Genomic DNA, 16,151 nt, shown 5'->3' on the forward strand with positions numbered 1-16,151 from the left:
TCGAGTATCTATCACGCAAACCGAATATTATTGAAGCTAATTTATCACTTTCTACCAACTTTAGACCAACTCCACCCGATTACACCATTTTCTACTCTATTTTACAGTACATGTCACATCAAACATTACCTTTTCTCCAACCGAACTCTATTTTTTACACCAAATTAAAATATTAATTTTATATTCAACTTTCTCTTATTTATTTTTCATACCCTTATATTTATTTAATATCTTCCGATTATACCACTTATTCATTATTTAATATCATAAAATAAAATAAAAAGTACAATTACACATCCGACGCTAATCTTCCCGAGTATTAGTTTATGTATTGTAATTTTATTTTCAATTTTATTTTGTTCTATTGTGTTTTTTTTTTATTGTCTTTTTTTTTGCATTTCGATGCCGTTGTAATGTTATTTCATTTCGGTATTAATATTAATGTCATGTTTATTTTTCCCAAATTCTAAATGTCAATGTTGTATTTGAAAATAACGATACTGTAGGGGAGGTCCTGCGGAAAAATAGCTCGACGCCAGGATGATAAAAAGCTTAACACCTCTCATCCTTAATTACTTTATTTTTTCAATAGTAAAAAGAAAAAAAGGAAAAGGTCGTCTTATTCAAAACCCCAATTATGAAATCCCTTCTCTCCCACTTCACACCTCGGAACGCCCCGTTCTTATATAGAGAGATTTGCTTCCTCTTAACCCGAAATGGGGAGAGGAAAGGTTCCTGGTACTCCCGGGAACAGATCTAGTGGAAATGGGTTTCGCTCTAGTGCACGAAAATAATATTCCAAAGCTTTTGTATGGTCTCCGTTTCTTGTGTGGATAAGGCCTATGTTATAAAGTATATAACTTCGGTCATAGGGATCAATTTCTAGTCGCATAGCTTCATAATAATTCTGTAAAGCTTCCGCATAATTTCCTTCGGATTGAGCCGACATCCGTTACGATCGTCATTCGATTCAAAAAATCTCCGTTTTAGAACCGTACATGAGATTTTCATCTCATACGGCTCCTCATTTATGTACATAATGAAACTAATACATGGAATCAAAAAAGATTGAAATTTTCTCATTATAAACTAAGTGGGGCTTGTGTTTTTACAAGAAATCTCTAACCAACCTTTTTGTAAAAGATTTTTCCTCAACATCAAATCTGTTGATACTAGATAAAAAAAGGGGTGACTCTTGCAATTTTTTTGTCTAAATGCCGCGTAATTTTCAGGAATTAGTCACTTCAACAGTTTTCTATGGTTATACGGGTATCCAAACACGAACGAGATGGGTGTTTGTTGTCCCAATCATTCTTGCAAGTCCTGATCCTCATAAGGAAAAAGTCTAATTTATAACAAAGTTTTCCTGTTGTTGATTCCAAAAAGTAGTGCCTCTTCCTCTATGCCTCCTATTAGTACTAGTGGAGGAGGTTTAACCTAACACAAGCATAGGTGTAACCTTTCGCTCAATACTTATAATCAACAATTAAAGCATTTGAGGTTGCATTAATCGGGGATACACGACAGAAGGGCTTGATTTATTTACAAACTTCACCTTCAACAAGCGTAGATTTATTTCAAATAATTTTTATTCCTTATATCTCGAATAAGTATCATGCTACTTTCTCCTAAGAACATTAAAAAATAGAAATAAATTTAATTCTAAAAATTAAAGATAAAGTAGAAAATAACTAAAAAAAAGAATCAAATCGCACCATCTCTGTAATAAGCGAATGCCTCCTTCTCCCCCGAAGTTGTCGAAATTATTCGTAATAATATATTGGCTACAATAGAGAAGGTCTTATCAATAAAATTTCCAGTTATTCCAGATCTAGACATAGGCAGAAATTCATGCTATAATTTATTTTAATTCCCTTCGTGAGAAAATAATCTCACAATTAAAGGAATTTTCCAATACAAAATAACATAAGACCAGACTCAGTAAAATTAAACTTCTACTCAAACTCAAATTCTTTTTTGCAGGAATCCATAAAAACTAATAAATATTGAGAACGGTTAGATTTTATTGAAATGAAAATATAGTTGTATTAAAAATATTGGAAAATTTTTAGATTGCATCAAAGTTGAAGAATTACCGAATTTATTTGAAGCTGTAGGAAAATTCAAGAAGTTTTGAGTAAATTATGATCCAAAGAGGAAAAAGAGTTGAATAATTGCTCTATCATGGATGAAAATAAAATAGAATAAAGGTCTAAACTAAAAAATGATCTAAAAAGCGCCATTAAAAATAGTATAAAAAATGAGCAATCGGTGAAGTGGGTCCAACTAATTTATTTAATCCGGTAGACAATTTTTAAAAAATAAAATAAGGAGTCCCATATTCGTAAACATGACACGAATAAATGTTTTTTTTTTTTACAATTTGTCCCACAAAATTATCTAATTTACCTAGCCTCGACTAAGATTTTAAAAAGTTTTTTCCCTTTTTTTAGTTAAAATAGAGTGTATGCTTTTATCCAAAAACCAAAACTATTTTTTCGATTTATTAGCAACTTTATCATTATGTAGGAGAGATGGCCGAGTGGTTCAAGGCGTAGCATTGGAAATGCTATTGAGGCTTTTGTTTACCGAGGGTTCGAATCCCTCTCTTTCCGTACCCGTCACCTAATTCAATAACAACGTTAATGTTATTAAACGCAATATCTCAAATAAAATACACGATTAATTATTGCAACAGTTAGGGCTTTCTTGGATATATTTTCGCTATTCCTAATCCCAATTGCTATAATATTTAAAATACTAGAAAGAATGGACAAGGAATTAAAACCTCCCTATCAATCTATGATACGAGACATGAACAGGAAAAAATCCTCGGAAAAAACCCCTTACTCTTTATATGGGTGTAAAGGGAGGGTAAAATTGTCCAAATTCTTCTTATTTTAGTTAGATTTAAGTCTGACGAGAATAATATTCTACAACCAGCAATTCATTTATTTTCAAACCGACCCATTTACTATCTAGTATTTCATTGACCGATCCTTTATATTGGAATGGATGAAGGGTCAAATGTTTTGGCAATTCCTCACGGGAGGATGAATCAATATACTTTTGAACCAGAGATTTAGATTTTTGTTTATCTCTCACGATAATAATATCGCGGGGTTTGCAGCGATAACTTGGTATATCTACTATACCACCATTAACTAAAATATGTCTATGGTTAACCAATTGGCGGGCTTGAGGAATAGTCGAAGTTAGACCTAATCTAAAAAGGATGTTATCCAACCGCATTTCAAGCAATTGTAGTAAAACTTGACCTGTGGACCCTTTTGCTTTTCCGGCGATATGAACGTATTTAAGTAATTGTTGTTCTGTAAGACCATAATGAAAGCGTAATTTTTGTTTTTCTTCTAAACGAATACGATATTGAGATTTTTTACCGGGGCGTAATTGGTTTCTAAAATCGTTTCCTATTCTAGGCTTTTTAGTTGTTAGTCCCGGTAAAGCACCTAGACGACGTATTTTTTTGAAACGTGATCCTCTGTAACGCGACATAAAGACTCCTTATGAAGTTGCATAAACCGAAATGAAATATGAAATTAAACTAAAGAATAAATATAAAAAAAGAAAAATACAACATAAAATGTAAATTCAATAAAAATGATAAAAATTTATTGAAATATTATACTAGAAAGAATAATTAGATGAATTCTCTTAATATCCTGGCCTTAATAGATTATATATCTAATTTATCGTATTTAGATTAAATAATATAAAACGAGTAAATACTAAAAACTCTTAAAACATATTTTTGTATGGTCTCCGTTTAAAATATGAATAATTTAAGGATAAATATGATTTAATTTTATAAATCAGTGCAAATATATAAATTATAAACTTTACAGGGACTATAAAAAAAATTAGTGTAGTGAATAGTGTTGCGCCATATTTGGCGCAACATAAACATCAATTAAAAACCCATGCCATTTTGGCGTGGGATATACAGTACGGGTGGACTCCACCCTTACGCCACTAATTCAGTGGGAATAACGTTCGGGTGGAGTTGGTCTTTGAAAAAAAAATATTTCACGAACAAGAGAAAATCGAAAACCTTACATGCCGAGAATCGATTTGAGTTGGGTTCTTTTCCACAAACAATAGAGCTCTTCACTATCGCATGTACAATTTTTGTATTAATGGTAATATGTGCTCGACTATTGGTGATTCGATACGAAGAAAGGGGAAAAACAAAATAAGGTAATGAAAGTTAATTATTTCGTTTGTTGATGTTTTTAAATGGGAAAACTATTTATCAGTAAGTGATGAAATTATAGGAAATTGCTGAAGTTAGGTTAACAAATATTACTGTTGATTAGTTTATTTTTGTAATTGCAGTTGTGCTGTAAAATAACTATTCTATCCTATTTTAATTTGTTTTAATCAGGAGGATGGCCATGAGGAAGAGTGTCAGCAAGAAACGTCCAGCTAAAAAAACTCCTTTATACAAACGAGGAACAAGTATAATTAAGAATAATTATTAACAAATATCATCAAATATACCAAATTACAATTGCTTGCCTAAAATAACTGAAAATATACTTAGACGGCTTTAAACCAAGGTTTGAAATTTCGAAGATTCCGGACAGAAACCAGACGGCTTTAAACCAAGGTTTGAAATTTCGAAGATTCCGGACAGAAACCAGATTGGAATCCGTTTTTTTAGAGTTCCGGCACCGGTACGCACAAAACCGAAATTTTTCTTGGATTTCGAGGAAACCCGGACAGGAATCCTTCCACTTTCCGTCATTTCGACGTTTTCCGAGGAATCTTTTCACTTTCCGTCATTTCGACGTTTTCCGATGAATCTTTTCACTTTCCGGCAGTCTATAGGTAAATTCTCACTGCATTCTGATGGAAACTTCGCGGTAAGTAGTCAAATACCGACAATTCTTAAAATTGATATTTTGTGTTTTTCATGGAGTGAGTTGTTAGTTTTGATGACTTAGTTCAAATTCTCATTATTGTTTCTGTTTAATCTGAGTTTGCATCCAAATTTTTTTTTTTTTTTTTTTTTTGTGGTTAGATCCAAAAATCTGGATTTCGACGCTCTTCCCTTGTTCGTGGATGGTGGTGATGAGTTCCGGTAGATAGGCTTTGGTTCCGAGGATCATTCCGTGAAGATTATGGCTTCTGATAGCCGGAAAGACTTGCGATCTCCAAATGAGATAGTTGTCTTTGTCCAGTTTGACAGAAATTCCGGTGCTTAGAGACGAGGAGAAAGGAGATGCAGCGTGACAAAGAAGAAGACTTCCATGTGACGCTGAAGCCGAATCGGACGAATCCATCGCCATTGATGAGCTGTGATAATAAGAAGAATATAGAGAAATGTGTTTGGGTATAGAGGGGAAGTAAGAACTCTCTCTGAATGAATTGTATTTCTTCACAACTCTCTGAATGGCTGAGGGAGCTGAGGGAGCACACGGAGTCCAACATCGAGGGCACATTCTTCACCGAGACCTCCGACCCTGCACGAATGCGGGCGGCCAACCAAGTCGGTTGCCGCTCTCTCATTTGACCGTCTTATTCTAAAACTCTAAAGCATTTTCTTTGCAAGATAGTTGTTTGTTTCCAGCAATTTTTGGAGTGTGTAGCTTTTTGATCTTTGTAACATAATTCAAGAAAGTATTAGCTTGATGCGAGTTTTTTCACAGGAATCCTAGGAGCCCAATTATTCAAGTTAGAAAGCAGTATTGCATATACAATAAAGTAATATCTTTTCGTGATTTTCAAGACCTTGTTTTGAACGTGGTTAAAAAAAAAACATAACAATATATACACGTATCGAATTGTCTGCAAAGTAGAAGAAATTACTCGTGAAGCGATTTTGATTCGTCTTTCAGGGCTCAGTTTCCCTCAAAACCTGATTTAGGTCGTAGAGTCAAACAACATACACATATAGAATTGTGTTCTTAGCTGCAAAGTAAGTCGTGACAGAGCTCGTTGAAACCAATCTTCTTCTGAATCGGCTCAGTTTCCCTCAAAACCTGCTCAAGGCCGTAAAGTCAAAATCGTGTACAAATCGCGTAATACTAGAGTAAAAAAGAGCTCACAATTCACAGCTCTACCATTTTGGGCGTAGTTGAAACAAACAGAGAGAGGGGTTAGGTTAGGGCTTGGGAGATTCGTCGGCGTGGTCGGGTTTGGGAGAAGAAGAGGAGGAGGAGAGAGAAGGGAGAGGATTAGAGCCCTTGACGAACCATCCAAGGGCGAAGAAGGAGAGGCCGGCGAGAATGGCGGTTCCCCAGGCGTGGGAGTACCATCTGCTGTACTGCCGCACAGCGTACTTCCACTGATCCCTCATCGTCGCCGGATCCGGATTTCCATGCTCCGCCGGATTCGGATACCCGCTCCGAACTCCCCGATCGCCTCGGATCTTCTCCGACTCGCCGCCGCTGCTCAGCTTCTCTTCTTTCCCCATCACTTTCTTTTCCTCTGCTGTCTGTGAATCTTTTATTTTTTTTTGTCCACCCACAACCCGGAGTTTGATCACCACGTGTCTAGATACTTTCCACGTGGCTCGAATCCGTCGCGTAGAGGAAGTCTCGCTGGCCCTTTTTTTTCGCTCAAAAGTCTCTGTACTTGAAGGTGTATTTGAGGCTTGAGCCTTCTTTGGATTGTACTTAAAATTTGTATTTAAAATAGAAAGAGAAACCTGATAAACCATACACCTTCTTGAAACCTAAGTTGTCAAAACACTAGCTATTAGAATATTTTTCACAACTCATTTATTTTATATCCGTTAATATTCGCTTTATGATTGATTTTTGGTCAAAATGGAATTGAAATGGTAATATTCATGTAAATTTCTCTTTTTAAAATGCCATATTTTTAAAATATTTGTTGTTTTAACTCTTTTTAAAAAGGATAAATTACATAAATGCCCCATGAACTTTTGACCATTTAACAACGTGGTCCCTACTTTTATTTTTCTTACAGTGTCACCCTTGAACTTTGACAATCTTACAAACTTAGTCCTTCCGTCTATTTTTCTCAACAATCCATCCATTTTTGCCCATGTGATTGGCATGTGACTATTTAAACAGGGACAAAATTGTAAAATAACAAAAAAATATTGATTTTATAATTATTTAATATTATTAAAATTATTATTTATTATAGAAAAAAATAAATAAAAATAAAATAATTATGTAAAACATGAATTTTTAATAAAAATGAATTGTAAAAATGAATTATTATTTATTATTAATTTTCTATTATCGTGAAAAAAAACAAATATAATGGAAATGTATAAAAAAAAGTATTAAAAAAGACAACAAACAAAATGAAAAATGAAATTTTTTAATTTTAAATATAAAATAATTAAAAAAAAGGATATATAGGTAATTTTAAATATTCAAGTTATTACACAAGTTAAAATAGACGGAATATACTCCCAAAATTTGACGGAAGGACTAAGTTTGTAAGAATATGAAAGTTTAAGGGCGACGCTGTAAGAAAAATAAAAGTAGGGACCACGTTGTTAAATGGTCAAAAGTTCATGGGGCACTTATGTAATTTATCCAAAAAAATATAGAGATAGACGTATAGCCTACTTAAACCTCTCTCATTAAAGTACTAGTTAAATTATTTAATTTAATTGAGAAAATATTTTAAATTAAAACAAGATAAATGCACCATCCTATGGAGACACATCAGCATGAATTAATTAGACTGTTTTTAGTAATTAAATAATTACGTTATGATATTAATTTAGGGTAACTGTGTAACTATATCATAGTTTCTTCTTAAAAAAATCGATTTTTAAAACTGTAAACGTTTATTTAAATTATATTACAAATGGTGCTTTGTAGTGAGAGAGCCTGTAACCGAGTAAACTTGTACGATTTTCAATTCTCTGCTTTTGTTAGAGTGAGAGATGCCAACATAGTAAACATGTGAGACTCGTTTATTATTTATTATTTATTAGAGAACGAGGGAGATGAGTTTGAGTGGGTGAGTTCAATCATGAGCATTTGGACATCCAGTTTATCCATATAACATAAAGAAAATATAGATTTTGTATAGGATAAAAAATCTCATTCCAACATTTTATGGGTTAGAATTGTCGATCCATAAAAAGTTAGATGGAATTTAGAATAACCAACTTATTTGAAAAGTTTTCATAGTTATAGCCGATTCGAAGAAAGTAACAAAAAAAATAAAGAAAGAAATAAAATTAAAAATTTGAAGAAAATAAAATGTTATAAATGTGCAACTATGATTAATAACTTAGAAATAATTTGAGTTAAATCAAAAGTTTTATTAAATAAAGAGTAAAAATAAAAAATAAAAAAGAGAAATGCAAAGTTTTACATGAAAATATAAAGTAGAAACTTTCAAATGAACATTACAAACTTTCAATTGAATGAGAAGATGTGTTGTATGATGCTTAATTCATTTTTAAATTTTGTAGTTGTGAATTTGAGAGAGAGATGAGTGAAATTGAGAGAGAAATGAGAGTGGTGCGACTAAGGGTTAATTAAAGGTGTATTTATAAACAAATAAAAAGGTTATTTTTTTAAGAATTCCAATTTTAATAGAACGAATAAATAAATTTGGCTATTGGAGTCCCAATAAATATTAAAAAATAAAAATAAAAAGTTATTCATATAAAAATTAAACATCTAAATTAATATGGATTTCGTCCATATTTTTTATTTTAATACTCACTTAGATGGAGTCCAATCAACTTATATGGACTGTGTAACGTCTAACTTCCATCGTTTTTTTATAAACTGTCTAAAAAAAAGTCCATATGACTAAAGATTGGGGAAAGAAGAAAGGCTATAACTGGTTTACCAACAATAAAACAGGGATTTCATACCTTTAAGATTAGAAGCTCGCCTACATTAGAATTTATATTACACTCGTATTTTCATAGTTAACATAAAAAATGCGTCAATTTATATTACACTCGTATTTTCAAAACATTTCACTAGTAACCGTTTTTTAAATAAAATACCCTCATGTTTTAGAAATTTAGTCAACAATTATTGAAATCTGATAATCAATAATAAAAATTTGGTCAACGACTTGTTGTCGGTCGTTTTCGGAAAACCCGGAACGCTGGAAAGACGCGCCGCTCAAAGGGCCAATGGTCAGGCCGGAGGTCCTGAAGAACGGCGAGCCTTCCATCACGAGTCAACCGGCGAGCCCTCGTGCCATACTCTCAGCTCCTCAAGTCGAGCCTCGCTCCTTGAGTTGAGTAATTCTCCTCGAGTCGAGCTTCGCTCCTCGAGTCGAGCCTCGAGTCACTCCTAGAGACGAGCCTCGAGTCTTTCTCCTCGATTCGAGCCTCGAGTCACTCCTCGAGACGAGCCTCGAGTCGTTCTCCTCGAGTCGAGCCTCGAGTCGTTCTCCTCGAGACGAGCTTCGAGTCATCCTCCTCGAGTCGAGCCTCGAGTCGTCCTCCTCGAGTCGAGCCTCGAGTCGTCCTCCTCGAGTCGAGCCTCGAGTCGTCCTCCTCGAGTCGCTCCTCGAGTCGAGTCACTCTCGTCAAGTAGAGACCTTCACATTTCACATAGAAAGCATGATATCCAAAGACCCCTAAAGGCCCACAAGAGTCCGACGAGACGAGCCATGCGTCGCGCGCGCAGCACGCCGCGCCGGCCGGCCACACAGAAAGCCGCGCGCCGCGCCAGCAGACCGCGCGCCGCGTGAAGACACGCCCGCGCCGCGCGCCCGTGCGCCGCGCATCCTGCGCCGCGGCTGATGACCCGCGCGCCGCGCCCCCTGCGCCGTGCGCCGGGCGCCGCGCTTTGTGCGCCGTGCGCCTCCACTTAACGGCGCGCGCCCCTAGTCCCACATGGACGAAAAAGAAGCCTTCTAAGGCCCTCAAACACCTATAAATACCCCATCTCATTGAGGGGAAAGCCATCTCATTCATTCTCAAGGAACTTGAGACTTATCTCTGCTTCTCTAGATGCCATCCTTGGCCTGAAGCGGATTCTCCTCGATTTCTCGTTCTCAGAGGTTTCGAAGCACTCACGGGGACTTCCCGGACGTTGCTCCCTCTGACCGAACGCCCCCCGGTGCTCAAGCACGCCCCTAGGGTTCTCGACTAGAGTCCCCCTGCGCGTCTAACACGCCAGACGCGCACGCGATCTCCGAAGTTCTGAGATGCCGCCGAGGACTCCTCCGCGCATCGTCTCCTTCTTCGAGTACGCTTCTCCACCAAGGCGCCGCGCCTCACACTGCGTTACATACGCCTGAACTACGTTCTGACCTGATCCGACACACAGATACGTAGGCAGCCGACACACAAGGCACGGTCACTCCCCCTCATCACCCCCTACCTCTCCCGAGAGGCGGGTTGATCGGAGAAAACCTAGCTCGAGACTTTCGAGCTCACACTCTTGGTCCGGGTGCGATCACTTGGTCCGGCCTTGGATCGAACCGCCCGAGGTTTTCAATAGTTGTTCATTTTCGTGCGACAACATTTTGGCGCTAGAAGGAGGGGATTTCCCGACCTATTCAGCCCGAAATCCCTTCTATCCATCTTCTTCTTTTCTTTTGCAAACTCGATTTTCTCGAACTTGAGAAAAAATGAGTAATCAACCACCCGTACGTTATGAGGGCGTGAACAACCCCGATAATGTCACTGGGACCAAAAAATATTTCTTGCGCTCTCACGCACATGGTGACGAAGAGTCGCTCCACGAAGAGAGCTCGACCCGCTCACCATCTCCATCTCCAGATAGCAGGGACGACCGCATCATGGAGTTGGAGGAGAATATCCGCCAACTAAAGGCGAAGAACGCGAGGTACCACAGCCGACTGGCTGCGAAGCAACCTGTGCGTGACACGGTAATCCCCAACAGGGATCCTGAGAACCTCAACGAGGAAAGCCGCGACCGTGACCCTGATTACGAGGGTACTAGTGTGTCGGAGGATATCGAGACTTCTCTCACGAAGGACGGGGAACTCCCCGCCGTGTTTGAAGCTGGTCCATCGAATCCCTTACCCCGGACAGGCGACGCGCCGACAGCTTCTGAAGAGGGGAATTCCCGGCGTTCAGCCCTCGACCGACTAGGTCCAAGGGAGAATGTTGCGGAAAGTCAGGGCACGCGGAGAGCGCGCCATCGCAGACGAAGCCTGCGCCTCCGTACGACCAGCCATGATCTTAGGGATCACATCACCGCCCAACACATCGAGCGTGGCGATGACCTAAGGGAGCGACTAAGCTCTCGACCAAACATCCCCGTAGCAGCCCCAACTAACGGGAACCGCCGCACGGGTCAAGGGTCAAATGAAAGGCGGCAGGTAACTCATCCCGAACAGGGAGTTACTCCGACTACCGGTCTCGATGTGATCACTATGATCCACAATCTTCGAAATGAAGTACGAGATCTCCGAGAACACGGAATAGGCGGAAGTGCCTATGGGGTCGTCGAGGAGAATCCATCGCCTTTCACGGCTCAGATTTTGGCCGAGGTATGCACGGGAAATTTCAAACTCCCGAACCTCGCTCCCTATGATGGAAAAGCAGATCATGCTTACCATATCCAGCACTATGAAACCTGGATGACGATGCAGGGTGTCTCTCCTGGTGCTATGTGCCAAGCTTTTAGTCTTACCCTCGCCGGGCCCGGCTTCGAGTGGTTCAAGAACTTAAGACCAGGAAGCATCCACTCGTTCAAAGACCTGAAGGACATGTTCCTAGCACGGTTTGCTACATCTATGGTCCAAAAGAAGACCAAGATGTACCTGTGGTCAATCAGGCAAGAGAATGGCGAGTCTCTTAGACGATACCTCGCCCGATTCACTGAAGAATCGAATAAGGTCGATCGCTTTGACGACAAAGACGCAATCACTGCCATCATCGAAGGCTTGCGCACAAGTGACTTCCTTAAGTCCATCGTCGGCCGTGTCCCTTCTACCATGGCCGAGTTAATGACTCGAGCCAAGACCTTCATGGGAGTCGAAGATTACCTCGATGGCCGCAAGGGCAATAATCAAAGCCCTCACCGCCGGGACGAGCCTAGCGACGAGCAAGGCAACTCCCGTAAAAGACAAAACAGAGGAGGTCAGACGTCTAATAGTCGACCTCCGATGCCCCAAAAGCCACGACTTGCAGAAAACTTTAAGGGCTACTCGTCGTTCACGCCATTGAACACGACGCCGGAGCAAATCCTAGCTTTGGCACGTGACAAATTCACTCCCCCGGCTCCAATGAGCAAAGATCCCGCGACTCGCGATCGATCTAAATATTGCGAGTTCCATCAAGAATACGGTCACTTGACCTCCGAATGATATAGTCTTAAAAGGCAGATCGAGGCATTGATCCAACAGGGTGAGTTAAAAGAGTTCGTTATACTCATGATTAGCGTTGCGGGCCCCACCACGAACAGACAACAGTCTGGAAAGGGAGGAGGAACAGCCGCTTCTGCCGACCGAACCACGGCTACTGCCGACGCCAATCCGCAACTCCACGTTGTGACCACCATACTGGGAGGTCCGGAAAGTGGAGATTCGGCCCGACAATGGAAAAAATTCCTAAGGGCCGTGGCTCTAGAAGACGCTGCTATGCACGTCAACCTCACCTATGAAGAACATCCGTCCGTGCCTCACGAGACGATGTACTTCACTAACGAAGAGGCCAAGCGAGTTGTGCATCCGCACAATGACGCGATAGTTCTCAAAGCCCGAGTGGCCAATAACTTGGTGAAAAGAGTTATCATCGACAACGGCAGTGCTGCCGACATAGTTTTCAAGTCCACCTTAGAGCGCATGAAGCTCGGGGGGCTACGCCCAACCCCGACCCAAACGCCTTTATTCGGGTTCACTGGGGAGAGAGTCATGACCAAAGGTATCATCGATCTGCCGGTCACCTTCGGAACTCCCGGAGGTATTGAAGTCGTTCACATGGTCCCATTCGTAGTGGTTGATCAGGAGTCGCCATATAATGTCATCATTGGGCGACCTACGCTGAACCGACTAAGGGCTATTACCTCTACATACCACCTACTGGTGAAGTTCCCTACCAAGGATGGAATCGGCATCATGGCTGGAGATCAATCCCAAGCCAGAATATGCTACATCCAAGGAATCGATGGAAAAACTGCTAGAAAGACGGTTAACACGATCTCCCAAATAAGAGATAGCGTCGAGTCGACCAAGGTCCTCCGCGAAGTCCACGAGGACATCTGCATGACACCCAAGTGCAAGGTGTCGACGTCTTCATCCCAAACAGAGAGGGACACCACAAAGTCTGCCAAGTCATACATGACGAGACACACTACATCAAATACACGGACACCGATCCGTCGCCTGTGGAATGCGGAACACTTGAGACAGTACTACCAGTAGCCAGCGCTTCCCCCCATTTTATTTCTTTGCTTTCCAACATTCAATAAGGCCTACGAGCCAATGTTTTAGGATTTCATATTTTTACAATATTAATAAAGTTTGAGGTTTTTCTTTCAAAATCCGCTTTATCAAAGTTTTTCGATAACGTTTATAAACCCAAAAACTCGGGGGGCTAGTGACATAGGCAACGGTAAATACACTCAAAATCCTCAATAAAGTACGCTCCACCCAAAGAAAGTACGCTCCACCAAAACAAAACACCCGAACATAAACGGTAACGAGCGTTCAACTAAGACGCCTCCGCGGCGCACCGTAAGACATTCATGAGATGCAAGCTGAAGACGCCTCCGCGGCGCGCCATAAGACATCCATGAGATGCAGGCTGAAGACGCCTCCGCGGCGCGCCATAAGACATCCCAGAGACGCAGGCTGAAGACGCCTCAGCGGCGCGCCATAAGACATCCCAGGGATGCAGGCTAAGACGCCTCCGCGGCGCGCCATAAGACATCCCGGAGATGCAGGCTGAAGCCGTCCCTCGCGACGCACCAAAGACACCTACATGGCGCACCTAAGACGCCTACATGGCGCACCAAAGCCTCCTACATGGCGCACCCAAGTCGTCCCTCGCGACGCACTTAAGACGCCTACATGGCGCACTTAAGACGCCTACATGGCGCACGTAAGACGCCTACATGGCGCAACCAAGTCGTCCCTTGTGGCGCACCGAAGCCGCCTATATGGCGCACCCAAGACGCCTACATGGCGCACTTAAGACGCCTACATGGCGCACCTATGACACCTACATGGCGCACGTAAGACGCCTACATGGCACTTCTAAAAAGCCTATACGGCGCACCTAAGAAGCCTACGTGGCATATCTAGGCCATCCCTCGCGACTTGCCTAGACGGCTAAACGACGCACAGAACCGTCTCTCACGACGCGCTCTGAGTCGCCACAAGGCGTTGCGTACGATGACTAATCGCAACGCACTTGGAGCCGCCGCAAGACGCACCTGAACCGCCATACAAGGCGTAGGTCCTGCCATCTTCGCCACCGCCAACTGAGCACGATCACACTCGCCTCTGGAGACTCCCCATTCCACGCGAGCTAATTGAAGCTGCTCGCAAAGACTCGTGAACTCCGCCTCTGAGCAAGAACTTCGCTCGGCCTGAGCTAGCTGAGACTTCGCTCGAGCATGCTCCTCCTAGAAGAGTCCCAGGCGACGAGTGAGGTCATATAAAATCTTCTCGAGCCAAGCCTTGCTCCTCGAGTCGAGTCATCCTCCTCGAGTCAAGCTTAGGTCCTCGAGTCGAGTCGTTTTACTCGAGCCGAGCCTCGCTCCTCGAGTCGAGTCACTCTCCTCGAGTCGAGCCTTGCTCCTTGAGATGAGTCATTCTCCTCGAGTCGAGCCCCGCCCCTCGAGTCGAGTCATCCTCCTCGAGTCGAGCTTTGCTCCTCGAGTCGATTCATTCTCCTCGAGTCGAGCTTCGCTCCTTGGGTCGAGTCATTCTCCTCGAAGTCGAGCCTCGCTCCTCGTGTCGAGCTTCGCTCCTTGAGTCGAGCCATTCTCCTCGAGTCGAGCCTCACTCCTCGAGTCGAGTCATTCTCCTCGGGTTGAATCTTGTTCCTCGAGTCGAGCCCCGCTCCTCGGGTCGAGTCATTCTCCTCGAGTCGAGCCCCGCTCCTCGGGTCGAGTCATTCTCCTCAAGACGAGCTTCGCTCCTCGAGTCAAATCACTGTCCCCGAATCGAGCCTTGCTCCCCGAGTCAAATCATTCTCCTCGAGTCGAGCTTCGCTCCTCGAGTCGAGTCATCCTCCTCGAGTCGAGCTCCGCCCCCCCCCCCCTAAGTCGAGTCATTCTCCTCGAGTCAAGCCTTGCTCCTCAAGTCGAGTGATTCTCCTCGAGTCGAGCCTCACTCCTCGAGTCGAGTCATTTTCTTCAAGTCGAGCCTTGCTCCTCGAGTCGAGCCATTCTCCTCGAGTCGAGTCCCGCTCCTCGAGCAAGTGCCTGTAACGATTTGAAGAACATGCTAGCCAAAGCAAGACAATTGCAAAATAAAACAAAAAGACAAACAGAGGAAAACTTGCCCTCTGGGCGTGGAAAACGCCATGACAAGAGAAGTCTACATCACTACTCGTTACGATGTCCCTTCGCGTCTTTAACAGAGACTCGCGCCCACGCCTGGGGAATAGGGGCCGATCTTCCGAATGCAAACGGAGAAGCGTCACCAAAGCTGGAAGGGCGGATGCCCCGTGAGACCGACTTATGCTCGATGCGTGATTGAACTTTGAGCATTGATCCCCGAGCAGTCGAAGCCCTCCGGTGCGGCAGAGCCTTCCACCAGGTGTCACTCCATCTTCTCGAAGCATCGGCTCACAGCATCAACCTCCGTCTTCGAGACCTCGAAATGAGCACGCCTTTGTGAAACGCAAAAGTGCAGTCGCCTTCCAAGCTGGCCGAGACGGATGCCATGATCTTCCCCTAACATGTCGCAATTAGAAAATAATTGCCATGCTAATCACCGTCGAGTTGCGTGGACTCCGGGTCGAAGATATCATCAAACAAAACGCCATAGAAGAAAGACTTGGACGTGACTTCGCCAAAAGATCAACAAGCCGCGACACGCCGGTACGCCTCTGCACAAGTGCGTGCCCTACATGCCTGCGCATGTCCCCGTTGCTCCGGGGCTAGAGCGATGGATGCAATCGCGTCCACCTCGCCCACGTTGAGCTACGCCTCGTATCCGCTTGGACCCTCCTCCACGTGTTGAGAAAGGCGGAAAAGCAAGAGAGCATACTCGCAATTGTGAGAACATACTTT

At 42.4% G+C, this 16,151-nt stretch overlaps 1 protein-coding gene and 1 non-coding gene across 2 annotated transcripts; one reads left to right on the plus strand and one right to left on the minus strand.

Moving 5' to 3' along the window:
• The first annotated feature begins 2,528 nt into the window (after positions 1-2,528).
• TRNAS-GGA (transfer RNA serine (anticodon GGA)) lies at positions 2,529-2,615 on the plus strand. The gene has a single exon. It is a non-coding gene; the product is annotated as a tRNA-Ser (tRNA).
• A 3,103-nt stretch (positions 2,616-5,718) lies between these two features.
• Positions 5,719-6,581, minus strand: LOC149384702 (uncharacterized). The gene is made up of 2 exons (XM_089625089.1): positions 6,087-6,581; positions 5,719-6,005 (listed from the first exon to the last, which is right to left on the minus strand). Exon 1 carries the CDS (start codon positions 6,437-6,439, stop codon positions 6,128-6,130), a length of 312 nt encoding a protein of 103 aa, XP_089481215.1. The 5' UTR covers positions 6,440-6,581; the 3' UTR covers positions 5,719-6,005; positions 6,087-6,127.
• Positions 6,582-16,151: the final 9,570 nt, after the last annotated feature.

The sequence above is a fragment of the Urtica dioica genome, chromosome 9 (genome assembly GCF_054948205.1).
Source record: "Urtica dioica subsp. dioica isolate 48M chromosome 9, U.dioica_male_clone48M_v1_H2, whole genome shotgun sequence".
Classification (NCBI taxonomy): Eukaryota; Viridiplantae; Streptophyta; class Magnoliopsida; order Rosales; family Urticaceae; genus Urtica; species Urtica dioica.